The 25,424-nt window shown below is 35.5% G+C and overlaps 1 protein-coding gene across 1 annotated transcript in view; it reads right to left on the minus strand.

Moving 5' to 3' along the window:
- Positions 1–1,574: 1,574 nt before the first annotated feature.
- Positions 1,575–25,424, minus strand: part of KCNJ3 (potassium inwardly rectifying channel subfamily J member 3) — a 147,993-nt gene continuing 124,143 nt past the window's right edge. The window contains exon 3 of the mRNA XM_008686985.2: positions 1,575–4,886. Within this exon, the coding sequence (XP_008685207.2) occupies positions 4,300–4,886 (587 nt within the window). The 3' untranslated portion in view covers positions 1,575–4,299. The remainder of the gene's footprint in view (positions 4,887–25,424) is intronic.

The raw sequence follows: 25,424 nt of genomic DNA on the forward strand, positions 1-25,424 counted from the left end.
TTTCAAGGCAACTGACCAGGTAAAAAAAATATCAGAATTTGGAGGAAAAAAATTCTATTTACTGAATGATGAGGAGCACATTCTTTGAACTTCACTAGGTCAGAACCTTCAAGGAACTTGGCTTTTTAAAATTACTTCTCTGAGGTGCCAGGAAGTTGATGACATATTACAGAACTCGTCTGATGCCATTTTAGGAACATGCTTTTTTTAAGGAACATTCGTAGGAAAAGCAACTCAACACTTTTTAAAAAGGTGAACTGATATTTAAACAAAATTAAGAAAAGTACGTATTCTTCTGTTTTACTTACTATGGCTTTTGAAACACCGATTCAGCGAAGGACAGGATGGTCATGAAGATTCCTTTAAGAAATGCGGGTCTGAAATCGTCTGCATTATTATGTGCAGGTCCATATGACTTAAGTATCTCACCAATAAAGATCAAAAATAAAAACAACCCTCAAGGAATGAGTTGTGACGGACTGAATCGTCTTTTAGGAGTTAAGTGTCTCGTGATAAACTGAATCAAGGACTAAGATTAAGTCACTGTTGGAAAGTGGAAAAATGATGAACACACTGTAAAAATTAAACCCAATCATGTTTTGAATGTTTAATATAGTTTTTATAAAACTGTATTTGCAGTATTGAATACATGAATTTATATTTTTGTAGCCTAAATGACCTTGCACATTTAAATAATTAATTGCATGCCAGAAAATTCAATTAGCTTGATTCCAGTTTGAATATTATGTACAATGTAATTCAAGCACAAAGTCTGCAGTAGAACCCACAGAGGTGCTGTGCAATCAAGCTGTACTCTCGTCAAAGTATGGAACTGTGGACATTTTTCATAATACAGATAGGATATACGCCACCTTCTCCATAATCTCATTCTTTCTCCAACAGAAACAATCCATTTTTGCCCCGTCCTTTCTAGACAAATAGGCTCTTCAGTACGGAGACAACTAAATACATTTCTTAGTATTTAAAGCTATAGATGGATGGATTTAAAACCACATAAGAATTTTTCAGAAATAACTAATGATAAAGTATCCTTATTTTTAGTTTGTATATATTTACAGAACTATTCACATATTGCTGAGAAGAATGAATATTTCAACCAAAGATGGGCATTACCAAAATAATTGTATTTCTTTTATTCACATCATTTTGATAAATAGAATGAAATATTTTACCAGGACAGGAGCTATACCATGAAAATCCCACAAAAGGGACTAGTTTCCAGTTGTTAAGTAGAGTTATTCAGTTCAATGAACATATTACATTTTGCTTTCCAAAAGTCACCACACTGGTGGGCTGACAATTACCCTGGCTTCCGTTGACTTTTATTCTCTTTGATTTGAGCTCTTATAACTCCCTGAAATGGAAATACCAGAGATTTATGTTTTATTCAGTCAATAAAATGCATAACTTTTCGCTGTTGAGAAAACATGTCATGTACAGATTGAACAAATGTTACATGAAACCACTTTGATAAGCAGTCCTGCAGGCTGAAATACACGAAACGGAGATGATCTTTCTTGGACTGATCAGTGTCAAAAAAATCAGCGAAAAGAGAAGAAAAAGCAATTCTTTATTTTTATCCAAATATATCAGACTTCATAATTTAGTTAGTGTCAACAAAAACATAGAGTCACCATATAATGTGTCATCCAAACCAGGACATTCTAAGAGTGAAAGGGAGCGCTATCATTAATTACACAGGTACGACAGATATAAACTGAAACTCTCCCGGGGAAACTGGAACCTCCGACCAACTTAGCAATACGGGCTAAACTGCAATTACATGCAGAAATCAGACCTTTCCCATACATATGTGGAAAAGATAAAGGAATAGCATCACTGAGAAAAATTAATTTTGGCAAAAGTGGTTCTTTTCTCATTATTCAGACGTCTGTTGAAATATCACTCCCTCCCTAAGCCAGTCACCTCTTCTAAAATCATCAATTCTTTCTCCACCCAGTCGTTTTTCTATTTTGATGTCCTGTTTTTCTTACCTTAAACTGTTATTTTGAGTATCTTGAAATCATCTCCTTTGTGTTCTGTCTCGACAGGGCCCCTCCCCACTCTCCTACCCATATGCAGTGTTCAAATGGGCAGCGACCTCCTCTGACTTAGTCATAGCCAAATCTCCAGGACCTAAAACTGCCTAGGACATAAAAGGCATGCAAAAAATTTTGTTGAATGAATGAGTGAATACATTCAGAGAGTTTGTTTTTGGTCCCATGTTCTCCTCGGTACCAAAGACAAATTAGAATGACTCCTCAAATTGGATTATGGCTCTATTTAGTGTTAAGTATTTGGACTAAATGATCTATGGAGTTTCTTCCACTGATAATAAATCTCTCATGCCCCCTAGACTCCCTTCTCTCTCTGCTACTATTTCATTTTCTATAATCAGCAAATGGGATCAAGGGGTAGAACAGCTACCTCTATTCACAGTGGATGAATGCTCAAGGTTGATCATTTTGCCAGTAACAATTCCCTGGGATATGTTTGCACCTACAGAATTTGGTTGATACAGAGGTAGCCGGAAGGTATTATTGTAGTTATGATAGGACTGTTGATGCAATAATTTTCCAATAAGAAAATCATCACAGGATTGCTAAAAAATGGGAAATGATGGGACCCCAAACCAGCCATTAAGGATTTAGATATTAATAGGGAGAAATAGTTTAATTCTGGACAGACTTACAATGCAATGCCCAAAGAAATTTCAGAGGAAAATCCATGATTTTTTGATAAGGAGCACTTATAAATTTTCATAAAAATCTCTACACTCTAAATCTTGATTTTGTAGGTGTTCTTCTGAGCAATAGTTATTATTTCCACTAATGAGTAATAAATATCAGACCTTGGGGTTAGAAAATAGTACTGCTAAAATTACTTTGGTAGGCCAGGGATCCAAGACACCAATAAAATCAACATTGACCAAACAAACAAGCAAACGAAAAAGCCCACATGGGTAAAATATCTTCAGTTCATCTAATTTAAAATTCTCTCAGGTATATACATAACATTCTTCCTGAATGGAGTGACAGGCATGGGTGGGATAGGTTCCCCAGATGCAGAAAAAAGTCTGTCCTGATACAGTAAATGCCACAAACAAGAGAACAGCATTAAAAAGAGACTCATTTAGACATACATATTTTAAGCATAAATATTTATCATCTGTTTCATTGTATTGTTGTATCGCCTCAAGAATAAATTATTGGTTTTTAAAACGACAGAAATTCCAGAAAAAGAGTGGAAATGTTACCAATTGACTCAGTGTGAAACAGGGACCATTAATTATGTAATTTCAAGCAGATTCTGATATATTCAATGTAAGTTGGCTACTGATGATTACAATGATTCAGCATTTGTTCAGAGCTCATGTTTCCATTAGATCATGTACAAAACAGAGTTCCAGACTTCGAGTAGTCCAGAAAAGGACCAATTCTTAAATCACCAATTTTTCCCTAGTACTAGCAACTTTTAAAAATCATAAAAATTTTTAGCATATTGGTATGCTCTAAAATTTACAAGTTAAATCTATAATGGTTATATTTATGCAGGGCCATAAATAGCATAGACTCATGTGACTCCCTCATATAAAGTACAACTGATAAACTCCCAGGACCTTAAACAGCAAAAAACACTAAATCAGAATTTAAAATGACAAATAATTTAAGGCTAAAATATTTGGTATTAATAATCAATGCCAGAAGCCTTCCTAGCCTAATAAAGTAAACATGCACAAGAACTACAAGTTTGAACAAAACATCACAATTTTATCAGATATATATGTACGTATGTATGTGTGTGTGTGTATATATATATACACACATATGTATAGATATATATATATATATACACACACACATATATATATAGTTTTATCGCCCTGAAAGCTATCCACTCATGTTTGGCTTAATACATATGTTAGAAATGTCGTGAAGAGTACCACCTCTTTAAATATATATATATTTTTTCCAGAATATACAATATAAATATACCATATATAAATCATGCCATAAAACTAAATGCAAAATTTGCACATTATTGCATGCTTGATGTGATAATACATGCCCGTTAAGAAGAACTTTCTTATGATGTCCTCCCTTTACACAACTTTTGCTTTCTGCACAGTGGCAATACTTGGGAAGAAAGGGTTCTCAAATATGCATATATGACTGGGGGGAAAATGTACCTTTCGGATTCCTTCGAGGATTACCTCATCAGCCAAATATTGGACTATTACTAAATCAAACAGTAAATAATGCCTATGGGGGTGTTTTGTTATGTGAATCGATCAGAGTTCATTTTTCTTAATTTGGCTGGGAGATTCCCTTCCATCCTGGCTGCTCCTCCAGCGATCTTTTGAAGCTTTGGTGGCAAATCGGCCACCGACTGGCTCATGGGGTCAGACAACATCTTGGTGGTTTTAGATACCAGTTTTTCTTCTGAGTTGCCAGGAACTGAACTTATTCGTTGAAGTTTCATGGGCAAATCTCCCAAGCTGTAGGCTTTTTCTGAAGTTGTAGAACTCATCCTCAAGAGTTTTTTGGGAAAGTCTTCTCTTCCAGTAATTTTCTGCAGCTTAGATGGAAGTTTTGTAGTAATGTCATCTAGCCCATCTAAGCAGTCTACAGAATTATGTCTTTCTTTGCTGTTAGTTATGGCTGGTGCTATTAAAGGGGATGACATCAGAAGCATCTCCTCCTGTTCTTTCACACTATAAGGTGGGGTGGGGACTTCAAATGTGGCATGGAACTGGGAGTAATCAACTTTGAAGAATCCTTCTTCTAAGGAAATCACAGGGAAGAAACGATGACCCCAAAGAACTTCATCTTCAGTGTAAGATGTTCGAGCTTGACAAGTCATCCCTATAAGCAAAAAGGAAATCTTTGATGAATTATGCATAGCAGAAGGAAACAGAAAGCCAGGTGAACCTACGGAATTCATTTTGCTTTCTTATTTAAGCTTTGAACTGTTTATCTAATTGGACTGAATAAAAGAATATGTTAAAAGTTTTCATGTGCATAGTTTTGATACATATACTTTCTTCCAATGAAAAACACAGGGAACTTTTACTGTACGCGTTTGGAAGGCAGTACAGCAAGGCATAATTAATTGCTCTTCATCCGCAAACCAAAAGCAAAAATGGCACGGACCAATTTCAGAACATATGTGTCTCTAGAAGAAGTGGAGAAGTCACAAAATCATTTTCCCTTGTTCACGAAGCTATGCGATATATGCAACAAACCTGAATTTGCATCCGAACTTTACCACTGTATAAACTTAAGAAAGATACTTGAGTATCACTTCCCTCTTCTGTAAAGCATGAAAATACCTGCATCACAGGACTGCTGTGAGCAAGAAATCAAATATTGTACAAAAATGTAAAATGTGTCATACAATGTCCAATTAAAGGAGAGCAACTGTAACTATCCCAAGTATTTGCTTAATGAATAAAAGTTGAAAATATTTTTATATCAGATCATGGAAGGTCATCATGATGATTCTATTCTTCGGGACCTGTAAGGCCAGAATGAACTTTTCCTCAAGCCTTGGAAATCCATATGCTAAAATCAGTAATCTATGCCAATGTGATATTTCCAATTTTGTTCCTGCTATAGCAATCTCTGAAACTGGATGCTGGATATCAGATTTAAAATTTTGCTACTTACAGATTACGTTACTTGGATATCATTTGCCTCATGCTACTCTTATTTACTCAACCATATTCTCTTCACAAATTATTTATTTAGAGTGGGTTACTATTAAATCAGTCAACCTCTGATATTCATTACAGATGTGAACACTGGAAGCACATGATAATATGTTTAAGTACACTTAAAGCTTATTATAAAAATTCAGTCTTATTTTAGTCAAAAGATGTGATTTTCTATAAGTTGCAAAATTCACTTTCTTCTACCTTTACTATCATACTTGTAGTAGAGCCTATTAAAGTGTAAAATGATAGACACATTTTAAAAATGCACCTCTGTAATATTAAGTATAATTTAACCAAATGATGACAATCTTTCTGCTTACATTTCTATTCTCCCTCTGTCAGTTTATAAATAATTTCAATTGTGTTTAAGCCTGGAATAGACTGGATAAATGGACATTCTGTCTTTCCTCCCCGACTAGTGATCACACATACAATACGTGGAATTGGGATAAATGCACAACTGAAAAGCAATATTGAAGACAATTTCTTACTTGAATCTTTCCAAAATCTTGCCTTGTAGCTATTAGTGATATATCACCAGGGAAGCAGTTGTTATACTTACATACCATCTTTTTCCAGATATTTTTCAAATAACTGATGCAGAAGATGAATGCCTATCATATCTCAGGCACTGGGTTAGGTGCTCTCTGTATATTATTTCTAATTCTCAATATCATCCTAACAAGAAAACATTCCTATGTCCAATTTAAAGATAAGGAGTATAGCGCTCACAGAAATGATTATCTCTTGACCTTCCTTGGGCACAGATATAGGAAACTGTAGAGAAAATACAATATTATTCTAATTTCTGGGGGTTTGGTTGTTCTTTTTACTTTGCCATTATGTCTCTATTATTTTAGTTAGGAACCCGATTCAAAACAACTTATCAAATTAAGTGTCATGGTGAAAATCTGATACTGGCCAAACACCAGTCTTCATAGTCAACATCTTATCAGGAATACCTCCCAGAAACATTTATATATGGAGACAATAAAATTAGTTTAAAAAGTAATTTGTAAGTTTTATAGACATACACACAGTAACATCTCTCTTTTCAAATGATTTTCTAGCCTCTATTTCATGAGAAAAAATTACAGATAAACATTTATTCAGAAAAGATTCAAAAACGTATTTCCTGATATATTTATTTGACTTTATTTTTTTAATTTAATTTAATTTAACTTTATTTTTATTATGATATGTTAGTCACCATACAGTACATCATTAGTTTTTGATGTAAAGTTCCATGATTCATTGTTTGCGTATAACACCCAGTGCTCCATGCCATACATGCCCTCCTTAATACCCATCACCGGGCTAGCCCATCTCCCGTCCCGCCACCCCTCTAAAAACGTCAGTTTGTTTCCCGGAGTCCATAGTCTCTCATGGTTCATTTCCCCCTCTGTTTATCCTCTCTTCATTTTTCCCTTCCTTTATTTTGAATAGTTTAAGGAGCTACCAAAGTACCTAGAATAAATGACAACTATCAATGTTCCTATCCATTGAGTTACAAAACATAAAATAAATAAGTACCCTATATTTGTTTAAATAAGTATCCTTTTTGTTTCTCTCCAAAATCAATCACTCTTATAAATTCTATATGTATCTTCCCAGCCCGGATATTAATTTAAATTTAAGAAAAAAATCATAAATATATATTTACTGTTAAGTGGTAGTACTTCCTTTACAACCCCATTTTAATTCTTAAGTATTAATCCATTGAAAACTTATGGTGGGTAGAATTATCTGAAGGGCACACAGTCAATATAACTCAGTGTAGCATAGGTTTGTAGGTTTGTCCTTTGGTCATTATAAATGCATGTATATATTAATAGTTGAAGTAAATTCAGACCCTACACTTTGTTCAATTACTTGTAACAATGAAAGAGTAAATATTGATACAAAATTTGATTACTATCACCATCTTAGCTCATTTTGTTTTAGTGACTTTTTTTACATTGGGAAAGGAAGATGAAAATAAAAATCAAACTTCTGTCCCCACTGTCATTATAACAGACACATTGCTGATCTCAGATGCTTACTCACCCTGAGTGGTTTCCTGTGAAGTCAACAGAAATCATAGAAAGAACTTCGGAGAAATTTAAATGGTGGGGAAAAATGGAGGAATAAAGTCTTACAAAAGTTTCACTTTGGGGAAACAGGCCATTGATTATGAAGGTGCTTAAGGTACAATGATATCTATAACGTCAACAGGTATCGCAAACATTTGTTCACATACAAATACCTGTAAGCATTGTTACTCAAATGCCAGTGGATGATTCTGACAGAAAAATATGGTGGGGAGATTTTATTCTACTATAAGAGATTAACTGCCATCCTTCCATAGCAAACCAATACTTGTGAGGCAGCATCTTCATAGAACTGGAAAGTATATAAATTTGGCTGTCATTTCCATTACTGAAGTAGCTTGTGAAAATTACCTGAAACTCCCTGAGCTTCAGTTCTCTCTTCTACAAAGCAGAGGAGTAGTACCCTCTCATAAAACCATTGAGAGTCTGGGACAAGAGCACAAAACAGTGCGTGGTATTAGGCAGTGCTTAATAATGACTGCTGTGTTTACTGTTCTGTGGTGATCGTTTGCATTTCCTGTTGTCCCTGAAAATTAGTGTTACTGCATTAACATAAGGGGGGGTAATTTTGACATATTAGCAATTTGTACCATATTAGCAACACAGAAAAATAAATTTAAAAATGGCCAGATATCAGATAGCAATTCTCTTTTTGGAAATGATCAGTTAAATATTCAAAATGTTTTAAAATATAGAAAAACATACATTACTCATATTCCCAATTTTTAGGGTTTCTTATTTTCCACCTGAGACTCTCTAATAGCTTGGGAGACTGAGTGTAGGAGCTTGGGGTGTATGAAAAAGGCCTGCAGCAAGGTGACTAAAACCAAAACAATACTTTAGTAATTATACCAAGAGTACTTGTCAGCACTTTCACCCTTGTTTGTTTTCTGCTGTTTCTTTTACACTTTCATTAGCTGTGGGTACACAAATATAAACATTTCCAATTCAACAACATCATAGTTTTTTAAAGATTTTTTCTTTTTTTAAGATTTTATTTATTTATTTATTTATTTATTTATTTATTTATTTGAGAGAGAGAGAGAGCACAAGCAGGGGGAGCAGGAGAGGGAGAGGCAGGCTTCCCACTGTGAAGGGAGCCCTACACGGGCAGGGCTTGATCCCAGAACCCTGGGATCATGACCTGAGCCAAAGGCAGACACTTTAACTGACTGAGACAACCAGGCACTCCTAAGATTTTTTTTTTCTTTTTTAAGTTTTTATTTAAATTCCAGTTATCTAACATACAATGTTAGTTTCTGTAGTAGAATTCGGTGATTCATCACTTACATACCAGGTGCTCATCACAAGTGCCCTCCTTAATCCTCATCACCCATTTAACCCACCCCTGTGCCCACTTCCCTTCCCCTCCAGCAGCCCTCAATTTGTTCTTTATATTTAAGAGTCTGGATTATGCTTTGCTTCTCTCTTTTAATTCCCCCCATGTTCATCTGTTTCATTTCTTAAATTCCACATATAAGTGAAATCATATGGTATTTTTCATTCTCTGACTGACTTATTTCACTTAACATAATACATTCTAGCTCCGCCACGTTGCAAATGGCAGGATTTTGTTCTTTTTGATGGCTGGGTAATATTCCATTGTATGTATATGCATGTACATCGTATGGATATTGGGTTTGGCCCTTGGGTCCTGGTAGAGTGGGCCCTCCATTCCTCCTTTCTGAGCCCAACACTAACTATCCTCCTGCCGCAGACTCTGAGTGGGTCGGGGTGGGAGGAGGGACTTTCCTAGGCCTGTTAGCTGGGCCCAGGGAAGGCCCCCACTGGGGCCCCCAGGACACTTCTCAACCCTCAAGGGCCTGGCCATGACCCTCTACCATCCTGGCACTTGAGCCCCACCCCCACCCCTGTAGTGCCTTTCACTTTCTTTTTTTTTTTTTTTACCCAGAAATCCATGGGGGTTGGTAGGGATGAGTCCTGTCAAGGGGGGCCCAAGGGAGAGGGGAGGAGAGGCTCTCAGGAATCCTTTATTCTTGTGTAATAATAATACTAACAGTGGGGAAATGGGAGGGAGAAAGCCATTAAAACTGCTCTTGGTTTAATCCCCATTCAAGCTCCTCTTTTTATGTGACCTGGACATTTTGGACTTGATAGGGAAGGGGCAAGAGTCAGAGCTGAAGAGGTCCTTCCCAGGACAAGGCGACACTGACTGAGACAGGCAGGGAAAGAGCAGTCTTCCTCTACCCACTTCTTTGTGATGCCTTTGGCAGCCAGGACATTGAGGCATCTGCTCACACTCCTCACCTACCCCCCAACCCCTGAAAAAAAATACAATCCAGAAACAACAACAAAAAAACCCGTGGTATATACATATACTACTGCTTGTTTATCCATTCGTCAGTCGATGGACATTTGCGCTCTTTCCGTAATTTGGCTACTGTTGATAATGCTGCTATGAACATTGGGGTGCATGTGTCCCTTTGAATCAGTATTTTTGTAACCAACATGGTAGTTTTCAAATCTGGTTTCAACTCAGAATATTAATGTGCCGTCAATATATAGATAATGATAATAAAGCATCATAAGTTGGATAACAGAAGAATGCCTATGATGGTCAATCTGCAGGTTAGACAACGTTCTAAGACACAATTGACAAGACTACTTCTTTTTACAAAAGTTTTCCCAAAATAATGTTAAAAAATAAAATACAATTGGAAAGATTTAAAGTAAATATAATTATGTTTCCTAAGAGCATGTGTGTAGCACAGTATTCTTCCTTGTAGGTTGTTTCATCTTATGCTTCTGACTCTAAAGCATTTTTAAATAATCCATGCTCACATTCATAATCGCAAATGCCATTTGAATTGGAATGAATGCAGGTAGGTGCAGAGCATTATTCACAGGGTACTAGATCCTTGCAGCTCTTAACTGGCAGGGTGGCTGTTTGCGTATTTTAACCAGATTCCAGACTTGAACAAATGTGATGAAAATCAACACGAGCTCATCTCTGTGGAAACTGGTAAAGCAACAGATGCTTCTACTGGAAATAGCTGGGACTTTTGATCCTTAGATGAAAAACATTTTGTGAAAAAAAGATGTATTCTCTGCATTAATTCTTAGATAATAAAGCTATATATTGCTGCTTAATGTCTTCCAGCACCAGTGTGTTGACCTAAAATGATAGTGGCCATAGAGTCTTCTTACCTTTTCTCTTTTGACTTTCCCCTTCCTGATTCTACCTCTAAGTTCCTCTTTAACTGGTCTGAACACTCATTCAAATAACAAGTCCGAGAGCTTTTTAAGTGAAAATGGCAAAGCGGGTTGCTGTTTGACACGTCCTTAATGAATCTTTCGGAATGCCTCCGATTGGGGTATTCTGTACTGTTTCTGCTCGTCAGAAATGGTTGCCTGCATGAGGTGGGTACGAGAGGGTTAAACACAATATAACCACAGGCCAAGGGGAATGTCTGGATGCTGTGACACAGAAAACATCAAATAATCAATAACTTCTGCACAGCAGAGGCTTTATCTAAACCTTAATATAGAAGTTGCTGAGAGAGGGAGAAAACTCCTAGTAGGGTGGCTGTGTTTTATGTGTGCACTAAACAAAAGGGGAAAAGAGAAACTCCCCTTTAATTAAGCCATGTAATAATAATGATAGGTAATAATAATCAGTAATATTCCTATAGCGCTTACTGTGCGCCGAGAGTCTTTCTAAGCACATGGTATGTGTTCTCTTGACTTCTCACAACTCTGAGGAAGTACTTGAACCCCAGCTCCACCACTAATTAATGTGTGACCTTGAAAACAATATTAAATCTCTTTAATCCTTGGTTTCATTATCCGTAAATTAAGGCCCACTCTACCGATTTTACATAGACATTGTGAGGATTAAATAAAATTAAGTGATATATAGAAACTGCATGTACAATAAATATTGCTCATTTTCTTCCAGAAGAGTCCCTAAATGGAAGTTATCTGACTACACTACAAGTTTTATTTATACATACACACACACACACACACACACACACCTGCAAATTTTAGCCAAGTAATATACTGTTTTTCTTCATCAAATCTGTCCTTTTGTCTTTTTTTTTTTTTTTCCAAATTGGAAGTGGTTTTTATAACTGAATCAACTAATAGCTTAGCCTGGGTAGCATGTGCTGTTATCCCCAGCAACTTCCTAGACTGTCCTGTGTTACTGCTCTGAGGATTACTAAATAAAGTCTGTAGCTGCTTCTTCCTCACAGTACTCCCCAAATTTTGCCCATCCCCCAAGCTCTCACAACTGTAAGGCTTACTTGGCATTCTTTGCCTGCTCTCTGTTGTGTTGTGCTGAGCTGAACTGAAGTTTAAACTATAAACTTTTTGAGGAAGTATATGATGTTTGGGTTTTTTTTTTTATCTTGTTTATAAAACAAAGACACTGTGTACACCACTGTTCAATAATACTAAGGTTATGGCATCAGGCTCCTCTGGGATATAGGTTGCAAAGCTATTAAGAATATATAAATTGCTTCCAGAAACTGCAGTTTCAAGTAGATGGAATCCCTTTAAAGCGCAATATATTCTGCTCAGACACTTTTAGAGAAGAGTAGAAGTTTCTGGCATGCATTCAACCCAATATTATCCTCTATTATTTACAAGCACTTAGTTTTACAATGTGTTCTCAGACATAAGCTTGCCATTATTGCTCAAGCTAGGTCAAAAAATTCTAAAAAGATTAAAAAGATAAAAAGAAGAAGAAAAACCCAATTACATTTGTTAGAAAATAAAGTGTCAATAAGAAATTTAGCACCAAGATTTCAAATGCAATACTTTAATTTAGGTTTCTCAGTTTCCAGAAGGACAAAAGAAAAGAAAATAGATTCTTAATGACAACAAAGAAAATGCTAGACTCCCAAAAAGGAATATTAATGCAGGTGTGAAGAGTTAATGGCATGTAGAAAATATGACATATAATTCATGATCATACTGCTGAAGACATATTTAAGAGACTCAGGGTTATATTAAGCCAAAGAACAATGGCTCTGAATATTGAGGTTGCTGTGGTTTTAACCACACACTATGAGTAAGACCCTAGGCATATTATTGAAATTACAGTTACAAGGGATAAAAATATATTATTTATAAAGTTATTGCAATTATAAATTATATAATCTATTTAATGGGTCTACTGTATTACCTGGTAAATAATAAAGGCTCAATAATTGATAATTATTATCAATCATTATCATTATTGGGGTTCCAATTAGTTAAAAGGTCATTTTAGATATATTTTGATTCTTCAGTGATCACCCTATTTCTCAGAATTAACTCCAAGCAAATGAAATAATTTTTGCATTTTTAGTTTCTGTTAATTCGACACAGACCACGTTGTCCACATTTATCTGAAATAAGAGAAAAGGCCTATTGGTACATACGATATAAACAGAATAGTGCACTGTCAACATGGTCTACACTGCACAAATGGGACTGACTTTACAGTAGCAAATCCTCCCCTTGAAATACAATTAACTTCTCTGCCGTGTTGCCAAGGAGCTACCTTCAACTTTCCCCTCTCACTTCATACAGAAGCATTACAGGATTTGACCAATACACTTCCAACTGATTATCATTTCATTAACCTAACGGTGAAATGTTCCATTCTGAGAGTATCTCTTTCTCTTTTCCTTTATGATACCTATTAAAGCATGTTTTTTTTTCACTGACAATTACAAAACCAAAACAATAGCTACCTAAATCTATTCCTTCTATAGTTTTCTCCTGTTAATATATGATTTTTAGCTTCTAAAACATCTTAGTGATGTAAATATAATGGAACCAAATTACTGTTGGGGAATACACCGTCTCATAAGACTGACATGAGAAAAGATGTTTTTTAAAGGGCAAATGTAATACATTTCTCAAATAAATAAATAAAGAGCGCTTTTCAGATAATGCTGGAATTTAATTATTTTGAAGAACATTATCTCTAGTCATAGGGAAGAAAACTTTTTGAAATATTGTCTAAAGCAGTAATACACATGTCAGCTTTCAAAAACTGTTACATGCAAGTTACAATAATTAAATGCCTGCATTATTTCCTGTCTTTTAAAAGATATTCCTAGAACTTTACTTTAAAATATCATTCATTACCACTTTGTATGGGGTGATGAATTGAATGTTTGCGTCCCCTTAATATATAGGTTGCAATCCTAACCTCTAATTCGCATTAGGAGGTAGGCCTAGCAACTTTTAAACTGTGTGATATTTAAACAAAATAAATAAGTAAAATTTAAACAAGAAATAAAAAACAAACCCAAAACTTACCAGCATATCTTCCTAGTTCCTTCAAAATCTAGGTCTAAGGGTCCATTACAGTTTTATGTCTTTAAAACCTCTTAACAATAACTACAACACATAGTAAAAAATATATGTTATATCCAAAGTATTTTCTATGTATATTGTAATTCTCTCTACCATTTTATGAAGTATATACTCTTCTTTTTCTCATATGATAGATAATGATACTGAGGTATTGGGAGGGGAAATAGCTTGTCCAATGTCACGTGAAAAGACAAAGTAGTAGCCATGGTGTAAAGTCAAGCTTTCCAATTCCATGCTATTCTTTTTAACCTCTATGCTATTCTGCTCCATTTTTCTTGAATGGATGGCTTTCCTGTTAAAAATTACTATGTTCCAGGCATATTACATTACCACATATGGTCCATGTTGTATCAAATCCTTGAAATGTCCTCTCTCATCTCTCCACCTCTTGACATAATTCCTCATAATCAAAGCTCAAATCAAATGTCATTAAATGTATGAAATCTTTCCTGATTTTTCTACTTCAATTTATTGTCCTTGAAATATACTATATTGTTAAGCACACACACACATACACGTGCATAGGCACATACGCCCACATTTCTCACCCACTAGGTACTATAAATATCTCAGTGACATGCATAATCAACTTCATTCAGTTATATTATTAAAATTATTAATCTATTAAACATCTCCTTTCTGCCAGGTACTCTTCTGTATGCTGAACTATAAGATGCTATGGCAATGGAGTGAAGGATCAACCCACTCAACCTCTACGTTTGAATCTAGTCTCGAAAAATGAGTAGTAATTGTTACACAGTCCCTGTCTACCATGTGAGAAAGACACATTCTGGGCTGGCGAAAGAGCATATGCAAAAGCACAAAGAGCTGCGCCTGGATTTAAGACACGATTCCTATTTGTCCATTTGCTGCAGGTACAGACACATATCAGATTAGAATAAGCTTCTTAAGGGAGCTCTTAACCACCTTGGCATCTCTAGTATCCAACATTGTACCAAGTATTAGATGCTCAATGCATTCTTCAGGAGGGATACTAGAGGAATGGAGGAACGGGAAGAATGAGAAAGTTAAAAATGTCAGTGCTGGGGAAGTCAACTTTGTGAAGGACACAGAACTCTCCTACTGGACAGTAATCTACTCGACTGCCAGATCCACTAGAAGAGGCCACTAACAAAAATGCAAGGGACACAATTATACTAAGAGCTTCTCATTTTGATTAGTGAAGTAGGGCAGGGGAGAATATAAAAATAAAGTATATATAATCACTATATAAAATATGAATGACTCTTAACACAAAGAAGCAAGAGGCACTTGCTCATAAACCACATTCAATGATAACCAGTTAGTTTTTTCCTTGCACCTTTGTGAAAATATACACAGACAGATGTACGTCTAGATACGTTTTCTAGAGAGGTTAGATTTATTAGCATTTAACTATTAAGCTGCATGATCATTAAATTAATTGGACATTTTGCTATGCTTGAATACTTGACCTCTAGTTAAATCTAAAGTTTTGGTGACATTTCTATCCCTCACACAACTCTAACTGTTCACTTTAGAAAGCGCAGTATATCCATTTTTACCTGGCAATTTAAAACTTGTTTTCTCTCAAAGTCATAAGACTTACTTTTCATAGAGGCTGCTACATCTTTTGCGATCTCAAACTATAGCTATTTTTTAACATCTCCTTTGGCAGAAATTCAAATATTATTTTGTTTGCTTGCAGGCTGAGAACAGAGCCTGGATAAATATTTGCAATTCAGCAGTAATTCTGGTTCCATGCTTTGCAGTAAAAAGAGAAGTTTTGCTCTTATTTATAGAAACTTATTGAAATGTAAAATAAAGTCTCTATAATTTTATGGATGCTATTACGGAGTGTCTTTTATTCTAGATGTGAAAATGCCACTTCACAGTAATAATCACAAACATATAATATTTAGCACATGTATTTTAAAAGAAAAATGAATGATTGGCTTGAACATGTACATACAAGTCTTATGAAACCATATGATTTTCTGCCATGACGTAAACAGTTGTTTAAAAATTAAAGTATGAAGAGTTTCCCTTATCAACATCACTCATCATCAGGGAAATACAAATCAAAACTACAATGAGATATCACCTCCTACATGTCAGAATGACTAAAATAAAAAACACAAGAACCAACAGCAAGTTTTGGCAAGTATGTGGGAAGAAGGGACCCTACTGCACTGCTGGGAATGCAAACTGGTGCAGCCACTGTGGAAAACAGTATGGAGTTCCTCAAAAAGTTAAAAACGGAACTACCATATGATCCAGTAATTGCACTACTGGGTATTTAACCAAAGAACACCAAAAAACGAAACAAAACAAAACAAAAAAACCCCCTAATTTGAAAAGATATATGCACTCCTATGTCTATTGCAGCATTATTTACAATAGTCAAAATATGGAAACAACCCAAATGCCCATCAATAGATGAGTGGATAAAGTGGTGTGTGTGTGTGTGTGTGTGTGTGTGTGTGTGTGTGTGTATGTATAATGGAATATTACTCAGCCATAATAATGAAATCTTGCCATTTGCAAGAGCATGGATGGATCTACAGGGTATTAATGCTAAGTGAAATAAGTCAATCAGAGAAAGATAAATACCCTATGATTTCACTCATGTGGAATATAAGAAACAAAAAAAATGAACAAAGAAGAAAAGACAAACAAAAAATCAGATTCAAATACAGAAAACAAATTGGTGGTTATCAGAGGGGATTTGAATGGGGTACAGGTGAAAAAGGTGAAAGGATCAAGAGCACATTTATTGTGATGAACACTGAAAAATGGAGAGAAGTACTGATTCACTGTATTGTACACCTGAAACATAACACTGTATGTTAATTATACTAGAGTTAAAAAAAAAAAGTTTCCCTAAACCACAAGGCTTCTCAGCTTCTTTGATAGTATTTTAATTTACTTTAATTTAAAAAAAAGAAAATCACTTTTAAAAAGCCACAATATAAAAATGCTGAGGCAAATAGCATATGGGATGCAATCAGAAACTTCCTTAAGATTGACATTTACTAAAAGGAAATGATAACTGAACGCTCTAAAGTTTATCTTAAAATATAGTTGAACTGCTAAGGCAGCCTAGATTCTCTCCCAGGTTTTAAAGTGAAAAATTATCTGTCTACAAGCATTCTGTTAATGGTAGAGAGCCAGGGTATACAGGCAAAATTCTTATCCGACCTGATGATCTTTGGGGTTAATTTTATCTTATATATCTTTGCACAATGTTTTGACATTTATGAACAAAATTATTTATATCACATAAATAATACTAAAAGAAACAATATCTAATAATGTCTAATATTCAAAGGCTTATTAATATTACAAAACAATATATCCAAGGTCTAAACAAGGAAGAGAGAGAGAAAGAAGAAGAGACAAGTGAGTTAATCCACTTGGAATATTGGAAATCAAGCTCTCTGGCCAGATGCCCACATATGAATCATAAGATAGAATTAATAATTGGTGAAGAAGCTTGCATTCTGTGTCCGTACATACCCACAGGTATCAATTTTCATGTCATTCATAATCAGAAACTGCATTTCTATATATTCTACCAATTTTAATAAATTTTAAATTAGTGGTGTTTATTCTTAGATATATCACTTTTGAACAACAACCCCCAAAAAAGAATTAGAAAATAATTTAGTCATGCAGTTATTTTCTCTGCCTAATAAACATTTCAGAAGTTAATAAGGTAATCCTTCATTTGATCAACCTGAAAGATACATGAACTGTGTATGATTAAATCCTCCAATATATACATATATATATATATACATACATATATATGGAGAGAGATAGAGAAGTACCCAGTACCATTCTGAGACTGTTTCATTCATTAATTCAAAAATTCCACAGGAAAAAAAAATGACAAAATCTGTCTGCATTTAGGGGATGAGTCGAGAATAATAGAAATATTTTAAGCCAATCAAAAAGAAGAATATTGAGAGACTGATTTTTTTTTTAATGGGAAAAGAAGCTGGTTGGTGGGGTAGAGTGGGGGGAAAGTTTAGAAATGTTACGAAGTTAAGCAGATAGTTCATAACAAAAATATCATCTAATATTTACTGTACTTATATTCTAGGGCCTCTGCTAAGATATCTAAATGAACTAGTTTATTTTCAAAATCCCTGTGGAGGAGTTACTATCTTTTTTTTTCAGATGATAAACCTGTCCCTAAAAAAAAAAATGGACAAGAGATATGATTAGACCCTTCACCAAAGAAGATATACAGATGGCAATTGATCATATGAAAAGATGCTCCACATTTTATGTCATTATGAAGTTGAAAATTAAAACAGCAAGATACCACTAGATACCTATTAGAATGCCCAAAATATGGACCACTGAAAACAGCAAATGCTGGTGAAGGTACAGGAAAACAGCACGGCTCACTCACTGCTGCTGGGAATACAAAATAATAATACAGCCACTCTGGAAGACAATTTGGCTGTTTCTTACAAAACTAAATATATTCTTACCATACGATTCAAGCAATTGGGCTCTTTGGTATTTACCCAAATGAGCTGAAAATTTATGTCCACACAAAAATCTGCACACAAATGTTTATAGTAACTTTATTCATAATTGCCAAAAGTTGGAAGCAACCAAAATGTCCTTTAATTGGTGAATGAATAAACAAACTGCTGTATATGTACACAATGTATTTAATGATCAAAAGAATGAGCTAATAAGCCACAAAAAAGCACAAGTAACCATAAATGCATATCACTATGTGAAAGAAAATAATCTGAAATGCTACATACTATATGATTCCAATGACATGACATTCTGGAAAATGCAACTATGCAGACAGTAAAAACATCAGTGATTACCAGGATTTGGGGGTAAATAGGTGCCAGCCTATTCTGTATGATACTATAATAGTGGATACATGTCATTATACATTAGTCAAAATTAGAATGTACAACACAAAGAGTGAGCTCTAATGTAAACTATGGACTTAGGCTGATAATGACGTGCCAATGTTGGTTCATTGATTGTAACAAATGTACTACACTGGGGCTTCATGGTAATGGTGGGTGAGGCTGGCAGGGGAGGGGGTTCTGCAGGGCTGGGGGATGTATGGAAACTCTGTACTCCCTGAATAATTTGTGAGCCTAAAACTTCTCTAAAACATAAGGCCTATTGATAAGTAAATTAAAAAGTTATAAAAAATTAAAACAAAAACAAAGAAGTCAGTACCTAAGAGAGATTATGTAACTTGCTCAAGGCCTCATGGCTTGTAAGTGGTGGAGCCAGGTTACCTCTGTTCTTGGTGGTCACTATGCTGTGTCTCAAGAGCCTTCATCTATGCCTATATGTTACGTTTCAACCATTCCACTAAGCGGTAAATGTGGACCTATATACTATGATGATATGGTGAAAAAAAAAAAAAGGCAACATATAAATTTGCTACCAAATTTGTCTTTTTCTCTAACAAGCTCTAAATTTTGATTATTATAGTTTAGGAAGCCATAAATAAAAGAGGTTTTAAAAACTCTTTAAAATTTATTTTAAAAAAATTACTTTTGAGGTTAAAATGAGAAGTCACATAATCAAACACCCTATTTTGTTCTCAAATTTGTATATTCCAAATACTCTGCTTACTATCTAGCCTATTCATACATGTATAAGTAGGCACATCTGTCTTGCTATACCTGTATTTTACCTCCACGAAACAAATGGAGGCACGAAATAGGTATGTTGTCTATGTAGGCTAAACTAATTTCCAAAACCCATGTCTAATGTCTAAGTTTCCACAAACAAAGATAAAATTACATAATTACTCTTTCAACACACAAAGAAAACTTCCCCTCTGTGATTTGAAGCCATCGTGATTGCTTATACTGTCTTTAAGGACTCCATTCCCGCTGACAGCTCCTAGTTATTGTGTAGGCTGCTATCATGCTCTTTTAAACCCACTTCTTGCCTGCAGCAATATATATTGTTTCCTTAGTCTTTCTTGAGACATCAATTCTTTTAAGTGTATATAGCATCTAATAAACTGTGGAAGAAGTAGAGCTCACTATAAACTACCACAAGATCTACGTCTAGCACCGTTATTAGAATACGGTGGGATCTTAATGCAGAAATGTTCCTATCACCTTTTATAAAAGAAAGGGAAAAGTACACAGACTGTATTCCAAGACAAGCAAAGTAAACATTCAAAAGTTCAAACTGCCACAGGTGGACTTAACATGAAACTTACAAAGCTTAGGCTTCAGAGACCTTCACTAGCACAGTGAAGCACATTTTCATACATTTGATGTCATAATTTTGTATTATTTTTATCTTAAAGAGAAGTCGCCAAATTACGGAAGTGCCCACTGCTAGATAGATTTGCACCTGCAAAGTGCTATATAACGTGTAATCCAAACAAGGCTCAGGGACTTAGACTGAATGCAGTTAGAAAGATTTGCTATTACCTTGCTGATACTGCTTTGTAATTCATCTGTCCTTAATATTTACTAACTCTGGAAGGAGATTACACATTCCGCATGCCTTTTAAAAGGCATTTCCTATTTCACCTTAAGTGTGTAGTCACATCTCATCCATACAAATGGCTCACCGAGCACTGTTCTTAACTTGACATCATGCTCTCCCACCCCAAAGCTGTGCAAGAATCAGCCTCGCACAGCACCTGGCAATCTTCTTGACTATAGACTCTTCCTCACAATTTCCATTCCTGTCTTTCATAAAGGACTCGATAAGGGTTGGCTATGATTACTATTACTATTATTAATGTTTTAATATCTATTTTCTGAGACCAAGATGATCTTATGCAAAACTGAGAGGTTAAACTTTTCTATTTCCTTGGAATGCTGAAAAACCTCTATTGGATAAGGAGTATTTGGTGTTGTATCTTGAGAGGAAATTGTACTTATCACCTGAAAAGAATGCATCAGACCATTCACTGGGGGTAATTGGTGTGTTTAATCAAAGGCTGTGGCACAGTCTGACAGTGTTTGCTAGAAATCACCTCGACTGCTCTATGAAGAAAATATCTGATGGGGGAAGACTGAAGCAGGCAGACCAGTAGGGAAGCTCTGGTGAGGGACGATGGCCAAACAAATGGCTGTGGAGATAGATCTAGAAGATATTTAGGAGGCAAATCTAACAAGGCTTGACAATTGATTGGACGGAGAGGATTAGAAAGACTGGCGACTAACAATTTCATATTGTTAGAATGATGAAAATGGACATGCCATGAAGCTTGACTCGTACTCATAAGAAAGAGAAGCTAAAAATAGTACATTAAATCATACCCTTTTATTTTCTGAACTTTCTGATTAAATTTGTCTGATAGTTTTGTACCGTCATGCCTGCCAACTTATAGTCCGAGCAGCCCCGTAGCATGAGAAAAAGAACCATTCTCATCTAATCATGTGCCATTAAACTAAGAACAATTACTTCCAACTAAACTGTCTCTCCATTCTGCTAAACTCAAAGGAAATGTTATGACCGAAACGTCACCTCAAATCTCAAGTTTTTATATCTGGCATTAATTTCATTAATTATAGCTTCACTGTTTTACCCCTGAGAGCACTGGCTGGGTCTCAGCCAACTAATCAGATTAATTACATTGTGTTTGAAATACACGATGTGCATCTTAATGAAATGGATTTTCCTAGGCTCCTTTCTAAACAAACAGGTATTGATAATCTTATGGCGATTTGGTGATGAAATATGTTTTTAACGGAAGCCTTTAACTTTCTTATAATCAACAGGAATCTGTTGGAGCACAGCCATAATTCACTACTTCTTTCTCAGGAATATAAGAGCAAAATAGGCAAAGAAAATGTACTTTATTAAGAGCTTTGATGAGACAAAGAATTATGTCTGTTGTAAACTGAATAACCTTATTGCCTGAATAGTGCAACTAGAGAAACATATACTAATTTGAGTTAGAGAGGCCTTAGGAAACACAATCTAAGACACTAACTTGTATCAAAGAGAGTAACTGAGGTACAGAGGAGTAACTGACTTTACCTATTTTCACTTTTTTTTTTTTTTTACCTATTTTCACTTATAGCACAATTTGGTTTGAAGATAATGTCAACACTAGAGAGGTGAAATGAGAACATGGGCTTAATGACCAGATGATTTGAACACAATCTAAATCTCTCCTTTAAAATGAGAAAGGTTGCTTTGCCTAAATTCTCCATATTAACTTAATTTGGTGTATAGGTTTAGTCACATTCTGAGCTGCCCCTTATTTTAATTAACAGCTCTAGTTGCTATTAGAACATGTGAAGGGAACAGCCATCTGTCTCTTTCTCTACTGTCATTTTTTAAAATAATATTTCTGTTTCAGTTCTTGGTATACCTATTCTGAGGTCCTACTAGCTCCCTTCAACCCCTACTCAACTAGGGCAAGGAGGCAAGTCACAGAACCAAGATGGTGTGATGGATGAAAATACACTATCAAATAGAGGATTCTTTTTAGTTTATTACTTTAGACCTAAGTATAATATAAAATCTATATGAAAGAGCATAATAATTTTTTGATATAGTGCTTGGATTTAAAAAAATGTTTTCCACTGTCTTCTGTTTAAAAAATTCAAACTAAATATTCTACCCCCAAATCTATCTAACAATATAGAGCAAACTTTCTTGATTTTAAAATTGTAGATGTCCAAAGGTATGGACAAGAGTGTTGGGGTTAATGTATTTAATGTAGAGCATGAAATCAAGCATAATACCTGGCTTGCAAAAATGTAACATGGAGGCCGCAGAGGGCAGGGAAGGTTTCCCAGAAGGGCGTAGGCCTTCGGAATGCCGAGGCCTGCTTGACCACTCTGCCATAGGAATGCTACAGGGAGTTGCCTTCCCCAAAGCTTTCTTAGCCCAAATAGCCACCCTGTGATCTAACAGGTATATGCATTGTGCCTTAGACTATGCGTAGCCGAACTTGTAGAACACACAGATAAGCGTATGGTATCTTTCCCGTAAACAGCTCCTCCTAGTTCCAGTAAGACCCCTTGTCACACATCAGGTGCTTGAGAAACAGTGATAAAGATTTATGATTAATCTGAAGGACCAATAAGAGCAGGAGCAAAGAAGAGCGAAGGGTCTTCCTCTCTGAGGGTTGACCTCCTTGCCTTCTCCTCTCTTTCACAGTAAAGTTTGGAGTATCTTCTCATCTGTGGGTACAGGGATTGGTGGCCATTCCGGCAAAGAGAAACAAGAAAACTTCCACCATTGCCAGAAGGATCACCACTCAAGAGAACAGCTTAGATTCCATATTGGACTAGAAGAACCTGGTTTTACTTGAGCTAAGAGTCCATGTTTATCTGCTCTTCTTATTTCCATCCCCTGTTGATGTCTCTCAACCCTGGTGGTCCTAAGTCCACTGATTACTTCAAATCCCCTGACCAGTCTTGACAAGTTACCTCACAGAAATGCCAACACTCCTCCCTCATCCAGCAAACTGATGATCTTGAACATAATTGGAAACTTCTAACTCAACCTTCCTCCCTCCCAGCATTTGGGAATCCACCTTCCCCTGCCTAGGCTGTTCTTGCACGTAGGAATTGGGCAAGACTGAGATCACAGTGGGTTCTAGTAGGCTATCTAAAGCTCTTAATTATCTGTTCTAAACATTTGGGTAGGTTGTCCAAAGTTCAGGTACATAAGGTTTTCATATGATGGCTCTTGTCAATGAAATCTACACATCCAGTGATCTTGTGAAAGCCATGCTTTATTATTTTTGCATGCAAATGATAGTAGATAACTAGGTAGTAGTGATTTCAAGTAGTGACTCATTGTATTCTGGCTGTTTATTTAATCTTCCAGGATTTAATTTGAGGATAACTATAATGCAAATGTCAAACCTGTATCACTTATTTAATATGAAGTTAATAGAGCATAGAAATGCATTAAAATCATATTCTCAAATCTAACATATTAGACTACACTAACATATAACATGTAAGTGTGTGTATATATGTATGTATGCACACACTGTTACAGATATAGCTAATAAAAGCCTAGTTAAGAATGAAATATTTTAAATGCACATGTTTAATAAAATTGATAATTTTCTGAACATTTATGGAAAGCACCTTTATAAACCTATCTTCAGTTTATTTACCCCTCCCCATCCTCCCATGTTCTTCAAATCTCACGAACTTGTGAGACTCCTAGAGACTTAGAGCCTGCTGCAAACTGTACTGCAAGCAGGGACCATCACTAGAAAGGGACAACAGTTTCTTCATACTTTCTAAGCAGAGACAGTTTCATTAAGATGGGTCAGCCCATTTAGTAAAACATCTGTTAAGCTGATTTAATAAAAATACCCTTTAGAAGAACTAGGGGGGACTTTTTAGGTTACAGCACTAAACCACAGAAATGGTGATGGCTTTTATCAACACACATCAAAAGGAATGAGGGCCTCTTTAGAGAACTTCTTGATTGAAATATATTTTTTAAAAATATTGCAAGCCAAAAAAAAAATTATTGCAAGCCTATCCCCAGAACATTTTGCCTCCAAAAGTTAGATTTTCTCACCAAATCAAAGATAATATAAATTAGAATATAAATTGTTAAAAAACATGCTTATGTCATAGTAGCAGAATGGGAAAGTGAAGGGAAATAAAGGTAGATTTATTTAGCTGAAGGAATGAAGGATTTGATTTGTCATCTTAGCGAACAGATAGTACCAATAAGAGAGGGGAATGGGGATCTCGGAGGCTCAGATAAACAGTCACATAAAGACAATGGAGATATACACATCCTAACGTGCTCTTGAACATGAAACTGTACAAGATGCCTGGAGGCCCCCAACCCATGTATGCTGTTTGTGAACAGTCGCTAGAAATATATGCAAATCTATTAAGTTCAGAATTCTGTTAAATGACGTGTACGTGCTTTCAGTGAAAATGAAGTTGCAGAAAATATTCCCCGACAAACACACACACACACACACACACACACACACACACACACACACATAAATATACAGGTAGCTTTATTCAAAAAATAAAATGTTTGGTCAAAATATGCATCATAGAACCAGTGCTTTCTGGATTCATCGTGCAGCATTTTGAAGTACATTGGAGCAAAAGGTGTGTTGCCCCAGCCATCATATCCAATCTAAATACCATGATTATCAGGGTGCTCTTGTCTAAGAGAAACAACTATTCAAAAGAACCCACATGTATTTATTTCTAGTTCAATATAAAATGAGCTTTAACATTATGTCTGAAAAGCAAATTTTAGTGACAATCCTTAACAAATTATCTATGTGGAAACAG

Source organism: Ursus maritimus, unplaced genomic scaffold (assembly GCF_017311325.1).
Source record: "Ursus maritimus isolate PB19 unplaced genomic scaffold, ASM1731132v1 scaffold_1, whole genome shotgun sequence".
Taxonomy (NCBI): Eukaryota; Metazoa; Chordata; class Mammalia; order Carnivora; family Ursidae; genus Ursus; species Ursus maritimus.